Raw genomic sequence first — 22,127 nt, forward strand, 5'->3', positions numbered from 1 at the left:
GATTCGTATGCGGTACTCAAGAACTTTTCTTTGATCATAAGTGCGACATCATTTGCATAGACAATCACCCGCCAGGCACGATCTTCTAGTTTTAAGCAGGTCGTGAACAATCAGGATCCATAGACACCTTGTAATGTTTCCCTACTCACATTTCGTCGAGCACATGCGTTGCGCCATTCCGTTGCAATCACTCTGTCGCACAGAAGACTGAAAATTAAGTGTTTGAGGTTTGATTCAGTCCCAAGGCCATCCGAAGCAGTTACGATTGTTTCCATCCAGACGTGATTGAAAGCTCTATCAATATCAAGGGCTTCTTCAAGCCATGTCACTATAATATGCAGGGCAATATCCACTGACCTCATTTCACAATAAGCATGCTGCGCTTCTGTTAAATGGGCCCACGGAATACGCCTACTTATGTAGCAGTCCATTAGTCTCTCCAGAGTTTAAGTAAGAAGGAGGAGAGGCTGATGGGCCTAAAATCCTTGGTCGTAAGATTAAAATTCTAATATTATTATAATATAGTATATATGAACATCAGAACTGCAATCAGTAATTGCTTTCAAACAAAATTTGGGGAAACCTTAGGGCATGTTGAGATAGTTCACTGAAGGAATCTGTTTTGTGGGACAGTTCTTGACATAGTTTGACTATACATATATACTTAGATTGAACACATACTTATTACTTAAAATACGAGAAGTTTCATCTTTCTTCTTAATCCTATTTGTAAGTTAGATGGTCGTAGACTTATAAGCTAATTTGTGGATTCATCATCTCAAATTCAATAACGATAAAAATGGCAATTATCAAAAAATTGTAAATCAAATGTGTTGACATTTCGATCTAACTTGACTGACAGACTTACACTTTTTCAATTAATTTGCCAAGTATGTTCGGAAGAATATTTTACAGATTAAAAGAGAACCGTTTTGACTACATATGTCATAGATTTGGACAAATTAAAAACCTCACATAAAAAAGAGCTGTTCCAATGGGTGAAAATATTTTTGAAGATTAATTTTGAGAGGCTAACTCTTGAAGCTTATGTAGACGTTATATGACATTATACCGCACTGCTTTAAAGAGTGCAAACAATGTGAATTATAACACGACTGACAGAAGTATGACATTACTGACAGAAGTATGACATTACTGGTAGAAGTATGACACTTCTGAAAAAATTATGACACGATTGACAGAATTATGACAATACTGACAGAGTTATGACATGATAGTAGCAAATTTCCGAAATGTTTATAATTTTATAAAATATGCACCATGTTCGGGTCATTCCGTGGAATTGATAAGAAGTAGATAATCGTAAAAAAGAAGTGAATGAGAAAGTATGAGTTTTAGCCATCCTGTATAACATGTATGTAATCCAAAAAATTAATTTATTACACCAGATAAGTGGAATTGCTATCAGGCAGTATTTATAGCCAATAGTTGGATTTAATATTAACCAATTTACTTAGATATTTACGTCAAGGGAAAAATACATATCAAAAAATATGGCCACTTCAATATGCACCCAAATCCAGTCCAAATCAATAAAGAACTTATCAGTATCATATATTATATTATATATATATATACATATATTGTCAAATATTTTTTATATTATTTTTGTTTTTTTTTTTCTTGCTTTTTTTTACTGAGAAGATCATAGAAATTCCGCATCTGTAGAAGGTATACGTCATAGGCTTTATGTTTATAAACAACATTTTTTTTCGCTCCAAACCATTATCAATCCGATTGTTATCTTGATTATATTTTTTCATTTTTTTTGGCAAAGCTCATTTGTTTACATCGACAAAACAAGCGTTGTTGCCAAAATTGCAACACTGCAGGGGGTAAGAATGCCTATTAATAACTAGAGATTCAAAACACGCTATAAAAGCGAGATAAGAATACGTCAGTCGGCTTATTAGAAGAACGCATTAAATAAAATTAAGTAATTATGGTATTTACAGCTTACTTAGGCTTAACGCGCTATCATTAAAAAAATTGTTTCTAATTCTAATTTCTAATGGAATAATTTCGTAGTTTGTATATACGGTTAAATGTTAGGAATTTTAGGCTATGACCGAGTTACTTATATTTAATATTTTTATTGAAAACGCCTAATAAGTTTATAAGGACATAACATTAAATATAGAACAAAGTGGAAGAATCTGTGTGATCATAGAAACCTTAAAATATGGCGGTTTCATAAAAATTAATTTTCCGACTACAAAGATCAGAACAATCGTAACTTCAATTCGAATCCAATAACAGATGGTAGAGCAGTCATGGAGTCTATCCAGATGATATACATATGTACATATGTGTCCAAGGGTATGGTAGCCTTCACAATCAAAACTTTGAATGTTTTTTTTCTTTAAACGCTGTTTTGTTCTTTGAATAAGGAAGCACAGAAAATGGGTCTGGCAGTGAACGAGGGCAAGACGAAATATCTCCTGTCATCAAACAAACAGTCGTCGCCCTCGCGACTTGGCTCTCACGTCACTGTTGACAGTCATAACTTTGAAGTTGTAGATAATTTCGTCTATTTAGGAACCAGTATTAACACTACCAACGCAGGATTGCTCTTGCCAACAGGTGCTACTTCGGACTGAGTAGGCAATTGAAAAGTAAAGTCTTCTCTCGACGAACAAAAGCTAAACTCTATAAGTCGCTCATAATTCCCGCCCTGCTATATGGTGCAGAGGCTTGGGCGATGACAGCAACCAATGAGTCGACGTTACGAGTTTTCGAGAGAAAAATTCTGCGAAAGATTTATGGCGGCTACGCTGGCTAGATCATGTTGTCCGAATGGACGAAAACACTCCAGCTCTGAAAGTATTCGACGCAGTACCCGCCGGGGGAAGCAGAGGAAGAGGAAGACCTCCACTCCGTTGGAAGGACCAAGTGGAGAAGGACCTGGCTACGCTTGGAATATCCTATTGGCGCCACGTAGCGAAAAGAAGAAACGACTGGCGCGCTGTTGTTAACTCGGCTATAATCGCGTAAGCGGTGTCTACGCCAATTAAGAAGAAGAAGAAGAGAAATTTAATTAAAATTTCACAGAACCTTCTTAGCTTGTTCCTTAAAGGGTAGTTATCGAAGGAATATAACCTTTGACAATAATTTCGATTTTTTAAGCCACAGAAAAAACTACTTTTTCTTGGGAAGCCTCCATTTGGTCAATAATCAAAATTTTGACTGACCATAATAATGTTTATTTTTTTGTTTTGGATTTTTGATTTGGTATAATTTGAGTTGTTTCTCCGATGACTGTTTGAGTTCTGGCTTTGGATTTCTAGTGAGTTCAGCAAGCGCTGGTCAACAACTAGAACTTGTGCGACTACGAAATCATTCTGACCCAGAGTGAACCGTAAGAGGTCATCCGAACTACGTGCTCTTAGCAAATTCAATTTCAACACGAATATAAGTAAGTACATAAGTATGTAAGTGTTGTGACTGGACTTTCCCATAGGTTTCCACACGGTGCGGCTAAATACTCTGCTGAACGCTCTTTGCCAAAGCTGTATGGAATAAGGCGAGGTGCAATCATGCCGCCATTGAGATTGATATTAACCGCCTCGTCGATTGATCAAAATCTGGTGATCAACATGTAACAAAAAGGATGAATTTCTGTAAAAGTGAGATTAATCGATGCTACATAAACCTCACAACTTAACCTAATCAATTGTCTCGAAAAAAAAACAAAAACGATTGTTTCCGAATTGCGTATTCTTAGCTCCTAAAAAGTCTCCATTTTATTAAAGGTGGCATCATTGTGATAGTTCATTATGATGTTAGAAGGTTGCAATTTTTTGAAGATTTTGTTTCATCTCTTCGATGGATTAAAAGCGGTTCCCATGGAGCGGAAATTTCAGTTAGGGGAACAAAAGAGAGCCAAATATGGTAATAGGGTTTGATACGATTGATCGATGGTATTCATTTTCGTTTTTGGCTTTAAATTCAGTCACAATCGTACTCTTTTTAAAAAAATTCAGCTTTATCGGGACGAGTTGAGCAAGAACTTGTTTCATACCCAAAATATCCACCAAAATTATTCCGACGGACTCGAAAGAAATGTCCAGCTCTCTTGCCATACTAGTCTAACGATTTTCAAGGACCATATCCTTCACTTTTTTAATATTTTCTGCAATTGAAGGGGTCAAAAGTCATCCAGAACAAGACATGTCTTCAACGAACTCTGGACCGTCTTTGAAGGCTTTGTATCCCACATTGGGTGCTTTTTTGTTCTAATGTATTATTCTATGTATTACAATGAGTGACTGAGGTTTGCTTCCGTATTGTGCTACATGAGAAGCAGAGAACCGTCCACTTTGCTCCACACCGCCTATATGGATCAGCTGTCAATTAGAAATAACTGAACCATATATGTAAGTAGTATAGTAAGTACCCTCTGTCCTAAATGACATCTATGTCGCTGTCAGCTGTCATTTTTATAATAACTCAATATTAATTAATAAGCACTGGGAATAATAATGTGATATAGAAATCGGAGAGGTTTGTTTGTTGGTATATATGTACATATGTATGTATGTATGTTCATAGGCATACATGTTTCAGAATATACATACATACATACATACATATGTATGTATAAATAGGTAATTGATGCAATTTGCAAAATAAACTTAAATGAATGAATGAATGGTGATAAGAAGTCATGACTTTTGGCAGCGCGGTGAAGGAATAAATAAAAGTAATTGTAAAAAAATAACATTCAAACGAATCAAAAACATAACAAAAAGCTAAATTAAACTGTGTGGAACTGAAAATAGCGCCACTTAATGGGCAAAAACAAAATTGAGTTAGAGTACATATAAAAACAAAAACAAAACAGCAGCGTAATAACAAAATAGGTAAGCGTGATCGTGTGGGACGCTACAGCACACATGAATTGACAAAAAAGTCTACACGTGTAGTACGCACATGCACACATGCATACATACTATATATGCTATATACAAGTATTACATAAATATTCAGCAATTTCGTTGGCAGAAAATATTTGCATAAAATTTAGCATTGTGAACGAGCACTTTGCATGCAAATCAAACGTTCTATGTTCGTTGCTTTTCGTGCTGCTTTTGTGAATCTTGTGGAATTGTGTGGAAATATGAATTGTTTCAAGTGAAATGGAAAAGGTGCGTTGCTAAATGAAGTCTATAGAAAAGAGCGAAATTTGATTTATGTAGTACCTATTTAAATTATTTCTAAACTTTTTTACAATAATCGGTTGTTGGACGTGTTGTGTGGCACGTAGCCTTGTCTTATTGGAATCAGATGTTGATCAAGATCAACTACTTTCAATTGCGGCCATAACAAAAGGTTATCAACGATCTATACATCTCTTCATTGACAATAACTGTATTACCAGCTTCATTTCGAAAGAAGTACGGTTCCGATGATTCCACCAGTCCAAAAAACACACCAAACTGCCAATTTAGGGGAATGTAATGGTTGTTCATGAATAATTTATGGATTCTCTTCGTACCAGAATCGACAGTTTTGTAGATTTACCACACCACTCAGATGAAAGTGAGAATCAACGGAGAAGATGAGTTTCTTAAAAGAATCGTTATCGTTTTCAAGTTGTTCCAAGGCAAAATCAGCAAGTTCACGGCGATTACGGTGATCCAATGGCTTCAGTACTTGAGCCGGAACAATTTTATATGTTTGTAACACAAATCCTTTCTCAAGACTCGCCAGTTTGTGGTTTGAGACAGTCCCAATTCTTGAGAATGTCTTGGTATCGGTCTTCAGCAACACTTGTCTGAATTGCAGCAATATTTTCATTACTTCTTGCGGTTCTTTGTCTTATAGGCACTTGAAAATTATGCAAAGGAAGTATACGCTTGACATTTTCAACAATTCAACGAATAGCAAAGGCAAGTGGACGCTTATTTCGATAATAAAATTGAATAGTTTGTAAACGTTGTTCTTGGGTACATCTTTCCACTATGAAATTGTAAATATTGTATTATTGAATACAATAAAAAAAAATTACAGATCAGTATTAAAAATGGCCGAAACGACACTTAGAAGCCATATCATGCCTATAGGAAAACCCGTTTTAAAAATAAATATTTTTAGTACGTAAAATTATGTAGCTGTGAGTGTTGATTTTATAATTTTCTTTGAAAAAAAATTTTAGATTTCCTATTATAGCATATTTTAATGGAATTTTTATTGCTTTTGTTTCATTTTACTTTATTTTATTTTATTTAACTTAATTTAGCTTAATTTAATTTAATTTTATTCTATTTTAATTTATTTTATTTTAATTTATTTTATTATTTTTATTTATTATTATTTTTTTTAAATTTATTTTGAAATTATCTACATACATACATACATATGTGTCTAGATATTAATTTAATTTTTTTTAGTTAATTTTTTTTATTATTATTATTATTATTTTATTAGGAAAAATATACAAAATATTAAACCTAATGGTAGGAAAGGAGCACTACTGTGGCCATTGTTATTTTTTTTAAATCATCCCTAATGTAGAATAATAATCTATAAAAATTAATAGTTTGGCAGTTTATGCTACGTTAAGTTTTGTTATGTCACGTTACGTTATGCTATGTTATATTAAGTTATTTTTTATATTATGTTATTATGATTTTCTTCTATTTGCTTGACTTACATATATTAAATTATTGTTTAAATTCTCTTCATTTTAATTTTTTGTTTAATTTAACTTTATTTTATATTTTTTTTCTTTTTTTCTAACCATACATAACGAAATAAAATTTAATATCTAAAAATTAAAATTTAGCTAGTTAATGTTACGTTAAGTTTATTATATAAAGCTTCTCTATTTTATTTATTTAATTTAATTTAATTTAATTAAATGTGATTTAATTTTCATTTCATTTCATTTTATTTTATTTTATAGATCGGATTTTATTTTTATTTATTTTATTTTATTTTTATTTTATTTTATTTTATTTTATTTTATTTTATTTTATTTTATTTTATTTTATTTTATTTTATTTTATTTTATTTTATTTTATTTTATTTTATTTTATTTTATTTTATTTTATTTTTTTTTTTTTTTATTTTATTTTTATTTTATTTTATTTTATTTTTTATTTTAATTGACTGGATTTCATGTGCTCTTCCGATCTTTTTATTTTATTTTATTTTATTCCATTTTATTTTATTTTATTTTATTTTATTTTACTTTATTTAATTTTTTTTAGCTTACATGCTTCCTTAATTTATTTTATAATTAATTTTTAAAGCTTATTTATGTAAGTCTCTACATATTACTTAACTTTTTATTTAATTTGTAATTATTTTTAATATTTTTATTTTTTTTTTCACAATCATCCCTAATGTAGGGTGATAAAACTAATAATCTATAAAAATTATCGGCATTTGGCAGATTCACAAAAAATATTTGCTATCAATAACAACAAAAAAAACGCCCGCAAAAACAACTGCATGAAAGAACAACGGCTCAGAACATACATAGCAAACAACAACAAAATCAAAACAGCTACTTGTGCATATGCTCACCATAAATAAAAAAATTGTTTTTGTTGACTTCGGTGCCGCCGAACGCGGTGTGCGCATTAGTAATAAGCACAGGAGCGGACTACGTTTGACAAAGTGAGGGGCGCTGAGACTACTGGGTGGGAGATTTTTTGGTTTAACTTGTTTGTAGAGTTTTTAAGAACATTTAAGAGGTTACATGGGTTTACGGGTTTTAAAAAATCGATTTTTTTTATTATCTCATTAAATTTTACAACACCTTTAGGATATTGTCCTAAATTTTTAAGTTGATCCGAGTAGTAGTTTCGGAGATACAGCCTTGAGGCTAGATGGCTAGATGGGATAAGTGTGCCGCCTTTAAACACGTTTTTTTCGAAACTGTGGCCGAGTTTAAAATATTTTTTTCCAAAAATTTCTTTGTAAATAGTGTATGTTTGTAACAATAAAAAATTCGAATAAAATATCAAACTTTTTATGTTTATGAGAAAAAAGTTGTTGAAAAAAGGTTGCTTTTTACCCGAAGAAACCCATGTAATCCCTTAAAGTTTCGTGAATTGGCCGTACCATTTTAGAAAACGGGTCAGCAAAATAGTAAATATATTCTCGAATAGCTAAACTTTGAAAATATAAAAAAAATATTTCTAGATCTGAATACCTCCAGAAATTGTTACGAGTAATTGAAAGTAGTGACTACAAAGTCCGCCTTGGCCACCTGCTAAATGCCAGCCAGAACCGGCCCTGTATATAAACATAAGGCACACAGCCACAAACGCACATTATCTACATACTTTCATACATATATGGAGTATATATACGCATATATAGGCAACTTAGAAGCGCGAATGTTGCTGAAAACAAACCATCACCGATAGCCGTCGTCGTCGCAGTCGCCGCCGTCGTTGTTGTCATTTTCATTTCCATTTGTTGCTGCTGGTTTTTAGAAGTCAATCGAGAATTGTCGACGCTACCAGGCGGAACATCAACAGTGCTCGAGCTCACAAAGGTGAAAAAGGAAGTGTTTTGTGCTAATAAAGGTGAACTCGTTGAACTCCGCGCTTAGCTACCGAAGGCAGCCTGTGAAAATGCACCGCAGCGAAAGTTTAAACAAACTGATGAAAGTCTTCATTTTGGCGTTTCTTTGCAATGAAATGCATTCGAGTAAGTAAAAAATGCAAAAGCAACAATAACAATAAAGCCAATGGGCATATGTTGCTGTTAAAATAAAAGGTTGGTGTTTGTGTTTGCCAAGCATTTGTGCACAAGTGGTTTTCCTGAAGTGGCGATTGCAAATTGAAGTGTGCAATTGAAGTGTCAGCTAATGCCAAACAGAATTAGCGGGTTTAATGACAAAACAGAATAAATAAATAAATTTGCTGGAGTGTGTGATTGTGCATAGAACAAGGGTTAATAATCAAAAAATAATATGGTTGTTTGTTTTTTTTTTGTTTTATTGATGAAGTGTAATGTTAATGCGGTTACGTGTATTTCGTTATGATTTCGGCTACTTTTTAGCCACACTCCAATAATTTAGCCAATGATGAGCTACTCTATGCGTGTTGTGCCGGTATTGTATAAATTGGCTGCTTATGAAAAAGTGCTTAAGTAGAGATTTTCTAATATTATATTTTTTAATTCGAAAATATTTTTTTTTATTTGAAAATATTTTTTTTTGAATTTGAAATATTTTTTTTATTTGAAATTTTTTTTGCACTTTGAAAATATTTTTTTTTTTCAAATTTGATTTTTTTAATTCGAAAATATTTTTTTAATTGAAAATATTATTTTTCAAATTTAATTTTTTTAATTTGAAAATATTTTTTTTTGTAATTTGAACTTTTTTTCAATCTGAAAATTTTTGGTTTTTAATATTAAAAATAATACTTGATTTTTTTAATTCGAAAATATTTTTTTTAATTTAAAAATATATATTTTTTTAATTTAAAAATATTTTTTTCTAATTTGATCTTTTTAATCTGAAAATTTTTGTCTTTTAATTTGAAAAAATAAATTTGATTTGAAGACTATAAAAGTGATTTTTAATAATGTTTTTTTATTTTTAGTAATAGTTTTTTGGGAAAATAAACGTATTTTTTTAAATTCGAAAATTTTGAAAATAAATTTTGATAAGTTAATTTTTTTTAAGCACCGAAAAATTTTTGTCAGCGAAATTTTCATACGAGTCCTGCAAAACAATAAAATTTATGCATTGTTTTTTTGTAGTATGTGAATGCTTTTACTCCTCATTTTTGAAGTTTTGTGTATTTTCTTGTCTTAATATTTCAAATATGTACATATGTATGTGCTCAATAAATCTGAAAAAACATTTAATTCGGCTGTTTCGAGGCTATAATGCTTACTTATATCGCAAAAGGGTATACAAACATATTTAAATTGATTTTTAACGCTCAGTTTGTATGACAGCTACATGCTATAGTAGTCCGATCTGAACAATATGCTCGGATCTTGTACTGTTACCTTGGACAAAAATTCATTCCAAATTTCGTGCATATAACTCGTCAAATAAAAAAGTTTCCCATACTACTATGTATGTATTTTAGATTGGTCAGTTTGTATGACAGCTATATGCTATAGTAGTCCGATCTGAGCAATTTACTCGGAGATTGCAGTGTGGGCTTGGGTTCAAATTCACGCTAAATTTCGTGAAGGTTTTCCCTACAGGAACTTGGTTTTGATAGGTCACCTTATAGTCCGATATTGGCGGAGGAAAACGACTTAAATTAGTCCTTGTGAGCAAAGACAGAATACTTGTTTTTATTGTTGGTTATATTAACTAGCTATGCATGTCTTCGAAACTAGTTTGCAATGTAATATTAATTAGTCAAACTTTTGCTTTTCCATACTAGAAATGAGGAGGCGGTTATACTCGCGTAAGCGCCATCTACGCTAATAAAGAAGAGGAAGAAGCCAGGAGTCATATAGGATTTTAAATGAAAACAGATGACAATTGCCAAATTTCGGTAAAAAATAGAACAATTTTATACTAGTGCAAAATAGACACAAAAACAAAATAGACTCTCGATTTGAACAAAGATCCCTAGTTAGGGGTTTAAAAAGGGATAATTAAAAGAGAAATACTATCGAGGGTGATTTTAGAGAGCTTGGTAACTTTTTAAAAAAGAAACATAAAATTTGCAAAATCTCATCGGTTCTTTATTTGAAACGTTAGATTGGTTCATGACATTTACTATTTGAAGATAATTTCATTTAAATGTTGACCGCGGCTGCGTCTTAGGTGGTCCATTCGGAAAGTCCAATTTTGGGCAACTTTTTCGAGCATTTCGGCCGGAATAGCCCGAATTTCTTCGGAAATGTTGTCTTCCAAAGCTGGAATAGTTGCTGGCTTATTTCTGTAGACTTTAGACTTGACGTAGCCCCACAAAAAATAGTCTAAAGGCGTTAAATCGCATGATCTTGGTGGCCAACTTACGGGTCCATTTCTTGAGATGAATTGTTCTCCGAAGTTTTCCCTCAAAATGGCCATAGAATCGCGAGCTGTGTGGCATGTAGCGCCATCTTGTTGAAACCACATGTCAACCAAGTTCAGTTCTTCCATTTTTGGCAACAAAAAGTTTGTTAGCATCGAACGATAGCGATCGCCATTCACCGTAACGTTGCGTCCAACAGCATCTTTGAAAAAATACGGTCCAATGATTCCACCAGCGTACAAACCACACCAAACAGTGCATTTTTCGGGATGCATGGGCGGTTCACATACGTTAACGCTGTTTTCGAACAAATTTAACCAATCGTGCTTTCATTTTTTTAGACCCAAATTATGTTCCAAAAAGGTTTTCACTGATCCTTCCGATACTGTGAAATATAATTAGCTTAGATCTCTGACTGTTAATCGTCGATTCTCAAGCACCAATTTTTTTATTTTTTTGACGTGTTGATCATCAATTGATATTGATGGCCGTCCTGGACATGATTCGTCGTCAATTACTCGTTCTCGATCCTCTTTGAATAATTTTTACCAGTCAAAAAACTTGCTCGCGACAAATAATTATCACCGAAGGTCTTTCCAACATTTTGAACATTTAGGAACCAGAAATTTGATTCCGAACACAAATACAAATTTTTCTCATTACTTTTTTATTATGAGTATTAATACATTTTATGCTAAATCCACGTGTTCTGACAATCTGAATTTAAAACATTGCACTCTCATAAAAAAAAAAAAAAACAAATTATGCTCACATGCAGGCGATTTGTCTAGACTCTTTATCGTTGTCTCAATACTCCGAATGGGGTTTTTAAACTTTGCTTTACAACAAATACATATATGAATGTATGTATGTATGTTTGTGCAAACATTTGTGAGGACTAATTAAATTTCGCGCTCAAAAACATGAATTATTTTCATAGCTTCTTGTGTGGTAATTAGAGTAATGCTATCTGATTACAGTGCAATACAACGCGTTGTGTTACTCACCTCAGAAGTATACTTACATATACATATGGCGTGATATTTTGATTTCAAAGTTCACAGAAAAAAATTGTATCGCCACACTTTCTTATTAAAATGCAGACGTTTCGCAGAAAAAACTACAATATTTAATCATTTAATTATTACTTATGAACATTTGCATATCTATAATGTAAATGGTTATATTAGGGTGGGTCAAGAAGAACGAATTTACCATTTATAATAATTTTCTACGTTGATTTAAAAAATTCATAAGAAAAAAAATTTTCTTTGAAATAATCATAACTTAACCGTTAGTATTTTTTAACCGTTAATATTTTTTAAACCGTTAGTAATTTTAAACCGTTAGGTTTACGAAAAAATCGTCATAAATCTTTTTTGAAGAGCATTGAATATACTACAAAATCTATGAAAATCATTTTTTTTAAGTAGTTGGAAGCGAGGTATAATTTTTTTTTTAGCTGATAATAAGAAAAAAGTGGAAGACCGTTAGGCGGCGGATCTTCTCGTTACAATTAAAAGCTCACACTTGGAGAGCCTTGCTTAGGAGTGCCTATTAACGAATTTTTCACAATACGGAGCGAAAAAAATTTTATTTTTTTTTTGACCCACCCTAGTATATGTATGGTTTATTTAAAAAAAAATATAAAACCACATTTAAAGAATAAGCAAATCTCATTTCTCTTCACAGTACAAATTTAAAAAAAAATATTTATTTTTTTGACCCACCCTAGTATATACATACATATGTATGTACATACATATTTTTCAGTAAAAACGGTTATAAAACCCTATTTTAATATTAAGCAAATCCCATAGTTTATTTCAATAATTCCACTGACGCTTTCTAGAGATCAACGAATGCAAAAGCTACCCTGTAGGAAAATTGTAGTATTTTTTCAAAATTCGCTAGTTTATAAATGTTTTAGTGTATATTTACAAAACTTTACATATCATTGATATAATAGTTATCATATTATATCATGCTTATATATAACTAACTGCGTGACGAGTTGGGTCGATTTAGTTATCTCCTTTTGTTCGTCCATATAGACACCAACTAGTTCCTCAGTTTTTGAGATAAGTCTTTGAAATTTTGCACACGTTCTTTTCTCTCCAAAAAGCTGCTAATCTGTAGGAATTGCCGATATCGGCCCACTAGAGGGTGTAGCTGTCATACAAACTGTCAAAAAAAATTCAGTTCTTGTATGGGAAACCTTTTTATTTGATAAGATATTTTCACAAAATTTGGCATGTATCATTATTCAAGTCAATGATATAATCTCCGAAGAAATTGTTCAGATCCTACCATAATAGCATATAGCTGCCATATAAACTGATTGATCAAAATCAAGATAAAATTCCTGTAGACCCATTCATACTATAAATACATGTGTAATGTGAAGGGTTTACGTTTTTTTCTTGTTTTTCATTAATTTCTATAATTAGTAAATAAATATTTGCTTTTAATCGCGTATAAATACAGCGTGGCCCACCTATGGGTTCTTATCAATATTTCGACTATCAGATGAAGGTCAAGGTTGGCTGTATGCTTGATCTTTCTCACTCGCGAAAACATGTGAACAATATTAAAACGAAATTCTATTTATAATTATTTCAATGTATGAATACAATATAGGGGGCTTCCATATCAATTTTGGTCTCATATGTGTATGTATGTATGTATGTATGTATATGCATACATATTCACCATAAACTGCAGCCATATTATTTATTTGGCCATAAATGTTAAAAGCATACCAAATGTTGCCTCGCAAATTTTATTGCTGTTTGTTTTTGCTACTTAGTTCTAAGCCTTACTTTGTGTTAGGCCTAAGTGGTTTCAGTTCCACGCTCGTTAATGTTCTTTAAAGTTGATGCATGTGTTTCATGCTTCATTATGTTTACACCTTTTTTGCAAATATGCAGTTATGAGCTTGTAAAGTATTCTTTTTATCACTAGCGCTTGATTTCATCAAATATTTGCTTATAGGTGGACCTATACATTTCTCATATTCATATATAGCATACATGTATTGATGTACGTATGTATGTGTTGGTGTAAAGAAGTGCAGTTGTCAAGTTTATTATCAAGGCAAAAAGTTTCGAAAGAAATGCCATAAAAGTACAAAATATCAAAAGCGTACACTAAATTTATTTGTGCTATAAATAAAGTTTAAATTTATAGGCCGCAAATATTAGGGATGTCTTGAAATATGTATGCAAAACTATAATTTTTAGCACCTTATTTGTATAGGAATTGAAAGCGGAAATAAAAGAGTTAAGAAACCGTTTTGAAAACCCCATAAAGTTTGAAAAGTGGTATGTCTTGAAGTCACTATAATAAACAACTTAAATCCAGTTTTTAAATTCTTACAAGTTAACTTTTCAGAATGTGTATGGCCTTAATCTAATTTAAGGTCCACAAAAATCGCCTTAAATTCAGAAAGACTTTCTTCGTCTTAAATATATTGTATTACTCGTATATTTACTTTTTCAAACATACCACTTCACGACATTTAGGTTACGTTAAGTTAGGTTATACTGGCCGGATATCACGTCATACATACACATAGTACTTAGTAATGCCAGATGGAGGCTCAGTTCTATTTGAGTTGAATTATTCATCATACAGGACATCAACGTTTTTTGCGATTTTTAAGAGCGACTTAATACTTAATTTTGATACTACAGCTAGTAGGGTGAACTGCTAGATATCTAAGACGAGTTCTAGATAAGGTTAAACAGAAGCAGAGCAGATATTACTGGTTCTCTCTCATGCCTGCTTTTTGTGTATTTATCGTAGCGACTAGTGCCATTTCGGCTCTTATGAAAATTGTGACTTGTTATTAAGCCAATAATTCTTCTGCAGTCCTCAGGCTGTGAGTAAGAAGCATCTACTTATGTATTTTCCTATGTATTTTCTGTACTGATTCGGTAGCCCGACGGATTATCAAAAGTAAATCTCATCAGCTTTTTCCTTTCACGGAATTCCTTTAGGCCTGTGGCCTATATCTAGCCATTTTCAAGCAATCACTACTTATACTGGCCCCATGCCAATCGAATTTCACATTTTGCCATCGTTCTTACTTATGTTCAAAGCATACTTCAACAAACTTTCAGCTTTTACAAAATGACGAAGGTCTGGATGTCACGGGCTCTTAGACTATATACATACAAACATATATAGATCTTCTTTGTGCTGATTCCTCGGAACATATTTTATAAGTACCGTTTTTTTGCAAATAATTTAATTTTTTTTTTTGAGTAACTCGAGATCTCCAACAGTACAAAGCTTCCGCTGAAGGAGTGGATGAAACCTGAAAAAAGATCTCCTATACTATATATTGTATATTGTCCGTACAATAACTTTCCGTCGAAAAATTGGCATGCTAAAAATTCGATTTTTGATTTGATCAGTTAAGGAAAAATTTTAATTTAAATTTTCGATCGTATAGAACCCTTCATAAATATGACAAAGTCCATGCAAGAACCTGATTTTGATTGGTTAGTTAGTTATATGCTATAAGGGTCCGAAAGCGACGACTCCGACTCTAAAAATGAGGAGTCTCTAGAAAAGAAAACTATGTGTGCAACATTTTAGATCTTTTTCTCAAAAAGTGTGGACTAGTTCGCGGCAGACGGCCATGGCTAAATCGTTTCAGCTATAGAAATATCGACCAAAGAATTTGTCTCAAATTTTCTATTTCTAACCACCTCTTCAACTGATAAAAAAATATATAAAAGATATGGTGCTTGAAAAACGTCAGGCAAGTGATAGAGAGATGACAAGAGAGCTCGACACTTCCGATGAGTCTGTTTGATTGATTTTGATGGATATTTTGGGTATGAAACGCGTTCTTGTTCCGATAAAACTGATGTTTTCTTAAAGAGTACCGAGGTCTTTTTGGCCTTGCTTGTTCGTGTGAATTCCGATACCACATTCATGGAGAGCATTATAACTGCCGATAAGACATGGGCATATGAGTTTGACATACAAACAAGTCAACACTCATCGGAATGGAGGGGAAAAATGAGCCGAAACCAAAAAAACCACGCCAAAGCCGCTCAAAAATCAAGGTGATGCTCATTGCTTTCTCGTTATTCGTAGTTTGATGCATCATGAACTTACTCCGGAGTGGCAGACGGACAATATGGAGTTCTATTTGGGCGTATTGAGGCATTTGCGTGGGAACATTCGTCGAAAAAGGCCGAAACTGTGGAATAACAATTCATGGATTTTTCCGATTTTTTTAAAGCCAAAAACGCAGTGAATACCATCGATCAACCACCGTATTCACCAGATTTGACAACATGTGGTTTTTTCTTGTTCCTCAAACTGAAATTGCCAATTCGTGGAACCCGTTTCAGTTGGTCGAAGAGATAATTTTAAATAAAAATTATTTTTTTATATTGTACATTTTTCGGAAATTTTTTTTTTATTTTTTAAATATTTTTTTTTTAATTTTTCCGATCTATTATAAAACTATATTTTGTGGAATGTCTACGAAAAGCACTATATGAAAGTTACTAATTGGCACTCAAGCAAATTTTTCAATAAAAAATTCTCAAGCAGAGAGAAATATGAACACCCCTAATGTGTATAGAACCATAAACAGCATCGTATCAATGCAAAAGTTTGCAAGCAGATAAGGAAAAAGCATGTCACTGAGCCACATATAAAGTAATACTGCATACTTATGAAGACATGAGTATATGTAAGTATGTATGTACATATGTGTACACATGCACAAATTATGGCCTAGTAACTACTTTGGGCCAACTGCTCACGTAATTCCCCCAACAATTCGCCGAGTTTATCAGTAATTTTCCAAATAGCAAGCAATGAAATCGATTATCATGTTGATCGCTTTCAGATACTTTTGAACAGATAACAACGAGTATATATGTATGCAGGCAGGTAACGGTATAATCTGCGCGAAATAGTGCGAATTCATTTGTCTGAGCGGGAGACACGTGTTGCTTGTAAACTGCGCTGTTTGCGCTTTAACGGCGTCTACGTGCCCCAAGCAACGTTGAAAAATACTGGTGTACGAGCAGAAAATTTGAAAAAAACTTGAATGTGTGCGAGAAATTGTCTTATACAAATTAATATGAAGCTTAACTAATTCGCTTTTTGTAATGACTTTTAACTAATTTTTTATTTTTCTTCTTTTATTGTCTGCCGCGCAGGCCTCACGCAGTCCAATGCCGCCGAACACCCCTTCAACGCCTACCCCAGCAGCATAAACGGCAGCGAGGCAACGTTGGAGCATGCGCAGTATCAGGCCTCCATCCGTTTGGCTATCGACGATTACATGTTCGGCGAGGGTCACATTTGCGGCGGCGCAGTGATAGCACCGTCTGTGGTGTTGACCGTCGCGCATTGTGTACACAAGTAAGTTGCACGCGACGAGCGCATGCCAGCGCGTGGAAATATACGAGCGCGCTTATCACTCGATTGCTCATAAACTATTTCAATATTTATCTACAATAGTTACAAGAATGTACATATGTATCTATGTGTATTTATGTTGTGTTTATGGCATTCTTGTAGCTACCAGACGCAGACGTCGCGTCACCCGGCTGAATTGAAAGTGGTCATGGGCTCTTTGAATCGTTATCAACGCGACGAACACACGCTGGTCTACGGTGTGACCCACGTCCATAGGCCGCGCTCGTTCAACGCACACACCTTGCGCGATAACATAGCGATCATAATGTTGGAACGTGACATTCCATCCGCACACCCCACCGTCAAGCCGATTACACTGAGTTTGACCGCCCTAGGCGAGGCGAAGACGCACGAAATGCTTGCCGAATACGCAGCGAAACAGCATAAGTACGTGGTGACCAGCTGGCTGGTTACGAAGGAGGTGTGTATACAGATGTCCGAAGAGCTTTAGCTTATAACATAAAATCTATATCTAACTATCGATTCCTAAGTGTCCCCTGTAATGCGGCAATATTTATAGAGAGGAGGTTACGTTGGGTTAAAAAGGCGATTTTAAGAAGGATCTCACTTGGGAAGTTTAGAACCAGTTCGTGTTGGAACCGATAATACCCTAAACATTATACTCAATTATAAGACCCTTATAGATCGACAAAGTGCTTTGAGGCTGTCACAAATCTGTTGATACGGCTAATATCAGTTTCGGCTATGTCTTCTGATTCATCGAAAGTAAGATTACCGAGATGTTTTAGCCTCAGTCTTGCAAAGGCTGGACAATGGAGAAGAAAGTGCCTGGATATTTCCACCTCACCCTCCCTCCCTCACTTTGAAAACTAGGGTCCGTCAAGGGTGTAGTTTAGGATAGGCTAGGGTAAAAGGCCGATCCTGTTACACTGGGGATCTCGGGGTAGTCTAGAACGCCGGTAGTGATACCTGAAACTCCTATCAAATGATCATATAAATCCTAATAACTCAACAAAGCGCTTCGATCCTACCGCTATTTTCTTAAACCTCTTAATAATTATTTCGGCTTATCTCTTGCTTCCTCGAAAGTATGAGTGTTGAAATGTTTCAACATAAGTTTGGCAAAAGCTGAATAATGATAGAGAAAAGGTTTGGATGTTTCTACTTCAGCTTTCTCTATACAACTTTGTCAATTTTCATCATAAAATATATGTATTTAGCCTTACCATACCGTTTGTATAATGTCCAATAAGAACCCCTACGAATACGTAAGTCGAACCTTGTTGAGAGCAAGTAGTCCAGTGGATCTCCTGCGTTTTACGCTAGGACAGAAGGATCTCGCAGCCGCATAGGAGCTGGTTATTCTCCAATGTCTACTTTGTTCACGCGATGTCTATAGGTCCTTTGTTAGGACACAAGAGAACAACATGGATTCAGCTCGTTTCTACTCTGATGTATAGAGGTCGAGAGTGCCGTCTCATGTAAGTAAGCTCAACAGCCTTGCAGTTTTCAGCGACTACGCTAGACACACAAACGAGTTTCATAAGCTCGACTCAAACTATTTCCCATAGGGAGGTTTTTTTGTCATTGCATTGGAAAATATATTCAAAAAATAGTTTGAAATAATTTCACCGGACCGATGATCCTTGAGCGGGTATCAATTTTTTTATGTAATTCAAAAATAGTAAAGAACCCCTATACTCTAAGATTCCATGGGATTTCGAAGTTTTAATAATGAAAAGCTAGATCTTTTTAACTCCCTGGCGTATAACTAGAGGCTAGAAGAAGGTACTAGTATCTCCAGTATACGAAATAATTCAGAAACAAGTTTCATTCGCGCCATTGAGCTCCCAACGACAATTTATAATACTTGACTGTCGTCGTTTTCCAGAATCGCGGTATATAGAACTACTTTGGGGAGTTGAAGTGTCTGACGATCAGTGAGTTTTCTTCTCTAGAGCTTAAATAGCGATATGAAATAGAGCATTTCTTTAGCGCTTGATATCTTTGAACCGCTGAACTCAACTTCAATTTAATCTAGTTTAAAGATTTGTTTATTAAATTCAACTTTCATTACCTCCTTTCAGCACATACCGTACACCCAGCTCATGGCATTGAATGCCACTCAGGTAAGCGATCAGCAATGTGCGGAGAAATATGGACAAATCTATGGACCAGATATGGTGTGTGTCGGTTATATGGGAGCAGAGCAGCAGGAAACTGCATGCCACCAAGACGCCGGCGCACCGCTGGTGGAAAATAACCAGCTGTTGGCGCTTACTGCCAAACAAAGCGTTGACTGTGAGACATGCTCGGAACCGGCGCTTTTCGTCGATGTCAGTCATCATGCCAACTGGATTCTGGAGAAAATCGGTGATGGCACCAATCGCAATAGTTCCGTTTGGGGCACGCTCTTCTTCTTAATATTCACGATTTGGACAGCGCGACGCACCAAATACTTCAAGTTGTGGCTTTAAGCCGCACATTATATTTTACTGTATTTTTCTTTGAATACAATAGTTTAGGATGAAATGAATTAAGGCTGAACTTTTTCAAGAAATATTTTATATATACCTATGTATATTTTGTTATGTAGTATAAAATGCATTCCATAAATGTAGTTGAATTGGAGAAGTCTATATGTACATATATATAGTGGGCACGAACCTAAGTAACCTCAAAATACGTAGTTCTAAGATTATATAATAAAGCTGGATTTATTAGTTAACAAATATTATATTTGTTGAATTTGTGATAGTTTTAGTAATGAATTATTATGATTTTTTTTGTAAATATGTATAGCAAATAATTATTATGGAATTAATTAATTTTTCGCTGAAATAAATGTGAATTCTAAATGAAAAAAATAGCTCCAACATATTTGTTTTTATTTTTTTTTTAATTTCGTTAAGCATTTTTATTAGCGTCATTTTATTTAAAACTTATTTTTTAATTAATTTGCATAGCACTACATGGCAACACTTTTTTTTTAATTTTTTTAACTCTAAGTCTGTTAAAATCTCTTTATTTCAAACCTATGTTCTAAAATTTCGTTTCACTCATGATTTGTATTTTATTTTTTTATTAAAGATGGCAACTCTTTTTAATTTTTTTAACTCTAAGTCTGTTAAAATCTCTTTCTTTCAAACCTATGTTCTAAAATTTCGTTTCACTCATGACTTTTATTTTATTTTTTTATTAAAGGTGGCAACTCTTCTTAATTTTTTTAACTTTAAGTCTGTTAAAATCTCTTTATTTCAAACCCATGTTCTAAAATTTCGTTTCACTCATGACTTTTATATCATTATCCTTTTAAAGGTGGCAACCCTTTTTTAAATTTTTTCACTCTAAATCTGTTAAAATGTCTTTGTTTCAACCCATGTTCTAAAATTTCGTTTCTCTCTGAAATTTTCTTTCAATATTTTTTTAAAGGTGGCAACCCTTTTTCGGGTGTCACCGAACATTTTATACTCTGACATGGTAAAGTGATAATCGAGATTTCATTATCCGTCATTTACATATTTTTCAAATGCCGTATTTGTGTAAAGTTTTTTTCGGCTATCATCATTGGTTCCTAATGTATACCTATATTATACAAAGAAGGCATCAGATGGAATTCAAAATAGCGTTATATTGGAAAAAGGCGTGGTTATTAATCGATTTCACCCATATCTCGTACATGTCATCAGGGTGTTAAGAAAATATTATATGCCGAATTTCATTGAAATCGGTCTAGTAGCTCCTGAGATATGCTTCTTGGTCCATAAGTGGGCGGCGCCACGCCCATTTTCAATTTTTAAAAAAAGCCTGAGGGCAGCTTCCTTCTGCCACTTCTTCCGTAAAATTTAGTGTTTCTGACGTTTTTTGTTAGTCGGAGGTGGGCGTGGTTATTATCCGATTTCTTCCATTTTTGAACTGTATATGGAAATACCTGAAGAAAACGACTCTGTAGAGTTTGGTTGACATAGCTATAATAGTTTCCGAGATATGTACAAAAAACTTAGTAGGGGGCGGGGCCACGCCCACTTTTCCAAAAAAATTACTTCAAAATATGTCCCTCCCTAATGCGATCCTTTGTGCCAAATTTCACTTTAATATCTTTATTTATGGCTTAGTTATGACACTTTATAGGTTTTCGGTTTCCGCCATTTTGTGGGCGTGGTAGTGGGCCGATTTTGCCCATCTTCGAACTTAACCTTCTTATGGAGCCAAGGAATACGTGTACAAAGTTTCATCATGATATCTCAATTTTTACTCAAGTTACAGCTTGCACGGACGGACGGACAGACGGACGGACGGACGGACAGACGGACGGACGGACAGACAGACATCCGGATTTCGACTCTACTCGTCGCCTTGATCACTTTGGTATATATAGCCCTATATCTGACTCTTTTAGTTTTAGGACTTACAAACAACCGTTATGTGAACAAAACTATAATACTCTCGTTAGCAACATTGTTGCGAGAGTTAAAAATATTTTCCGCTGTGAACTTTTTTAAATTCAAAAACACAAATTAAATATTGTATTTTATGTTTATTATATAATTTTTATTTATAACAATCTCTAAACGTGGCAACTTTGTAATTTTTTCATTTTAACAATTTGTTTAATGAACAAAAAGTTTATAAAATCTGCTCTGCCTACATTATTCTGAAAAACAAAGAAAACTGTAGATATAACATTAAGCCCTGTATCTATTCTTATTAATTATACTCTCACAACAAAGTTGC

The 22,127-nt window shown here is 33.6% G+C and overlaps 1 protein-coding gene across 1 annotated transcript; it reads left to right on the plus strand.

Moving 5' to 3' along the window:
- The first annotated feature begins 8,215 nt into the window (after positions 1-8,215).
- On the plus strand, positions 8,216-20,121 carry LOC120774985 (hypodermin-A). Its single transcript, XM_040104892.1, has 4 exons — positions 8,216-8,688; positions 17,171-17,375; positions 17,535-17,853; positions 19,481-20,121. The coding sequence occupies exons 1-4, from the start codon at positions 8,613-8,615 to the stop codon at positions 19,868-19,870; spliced, it is 990 nt and encodes a 329-aa protein (XP_039960826.1). The 5' UTR covers positions 8,216-8,612; the 3' UTR covers positions 19,871-20,121.
- Positions 20,122-22,127: the final 2,006 nt, after the last annotated feature.

The sequence above is a fragment of the Bactrocera tryoni genome, chromosome 4, assembly GCF_016617805.1.
Source record: "Bactrocera tryoni isolate S06 chromosome 4, CSIRO_BtryS06_freeze2, whole genome shotgun sequence".
NCBI classification, from domain to species: domain Eukaryota; kingdom Metazoa; phylum Arthropoda; class Insecta; order Diptera; family Tephritidae; genus Bactrocera; species Bactrocera tryoni.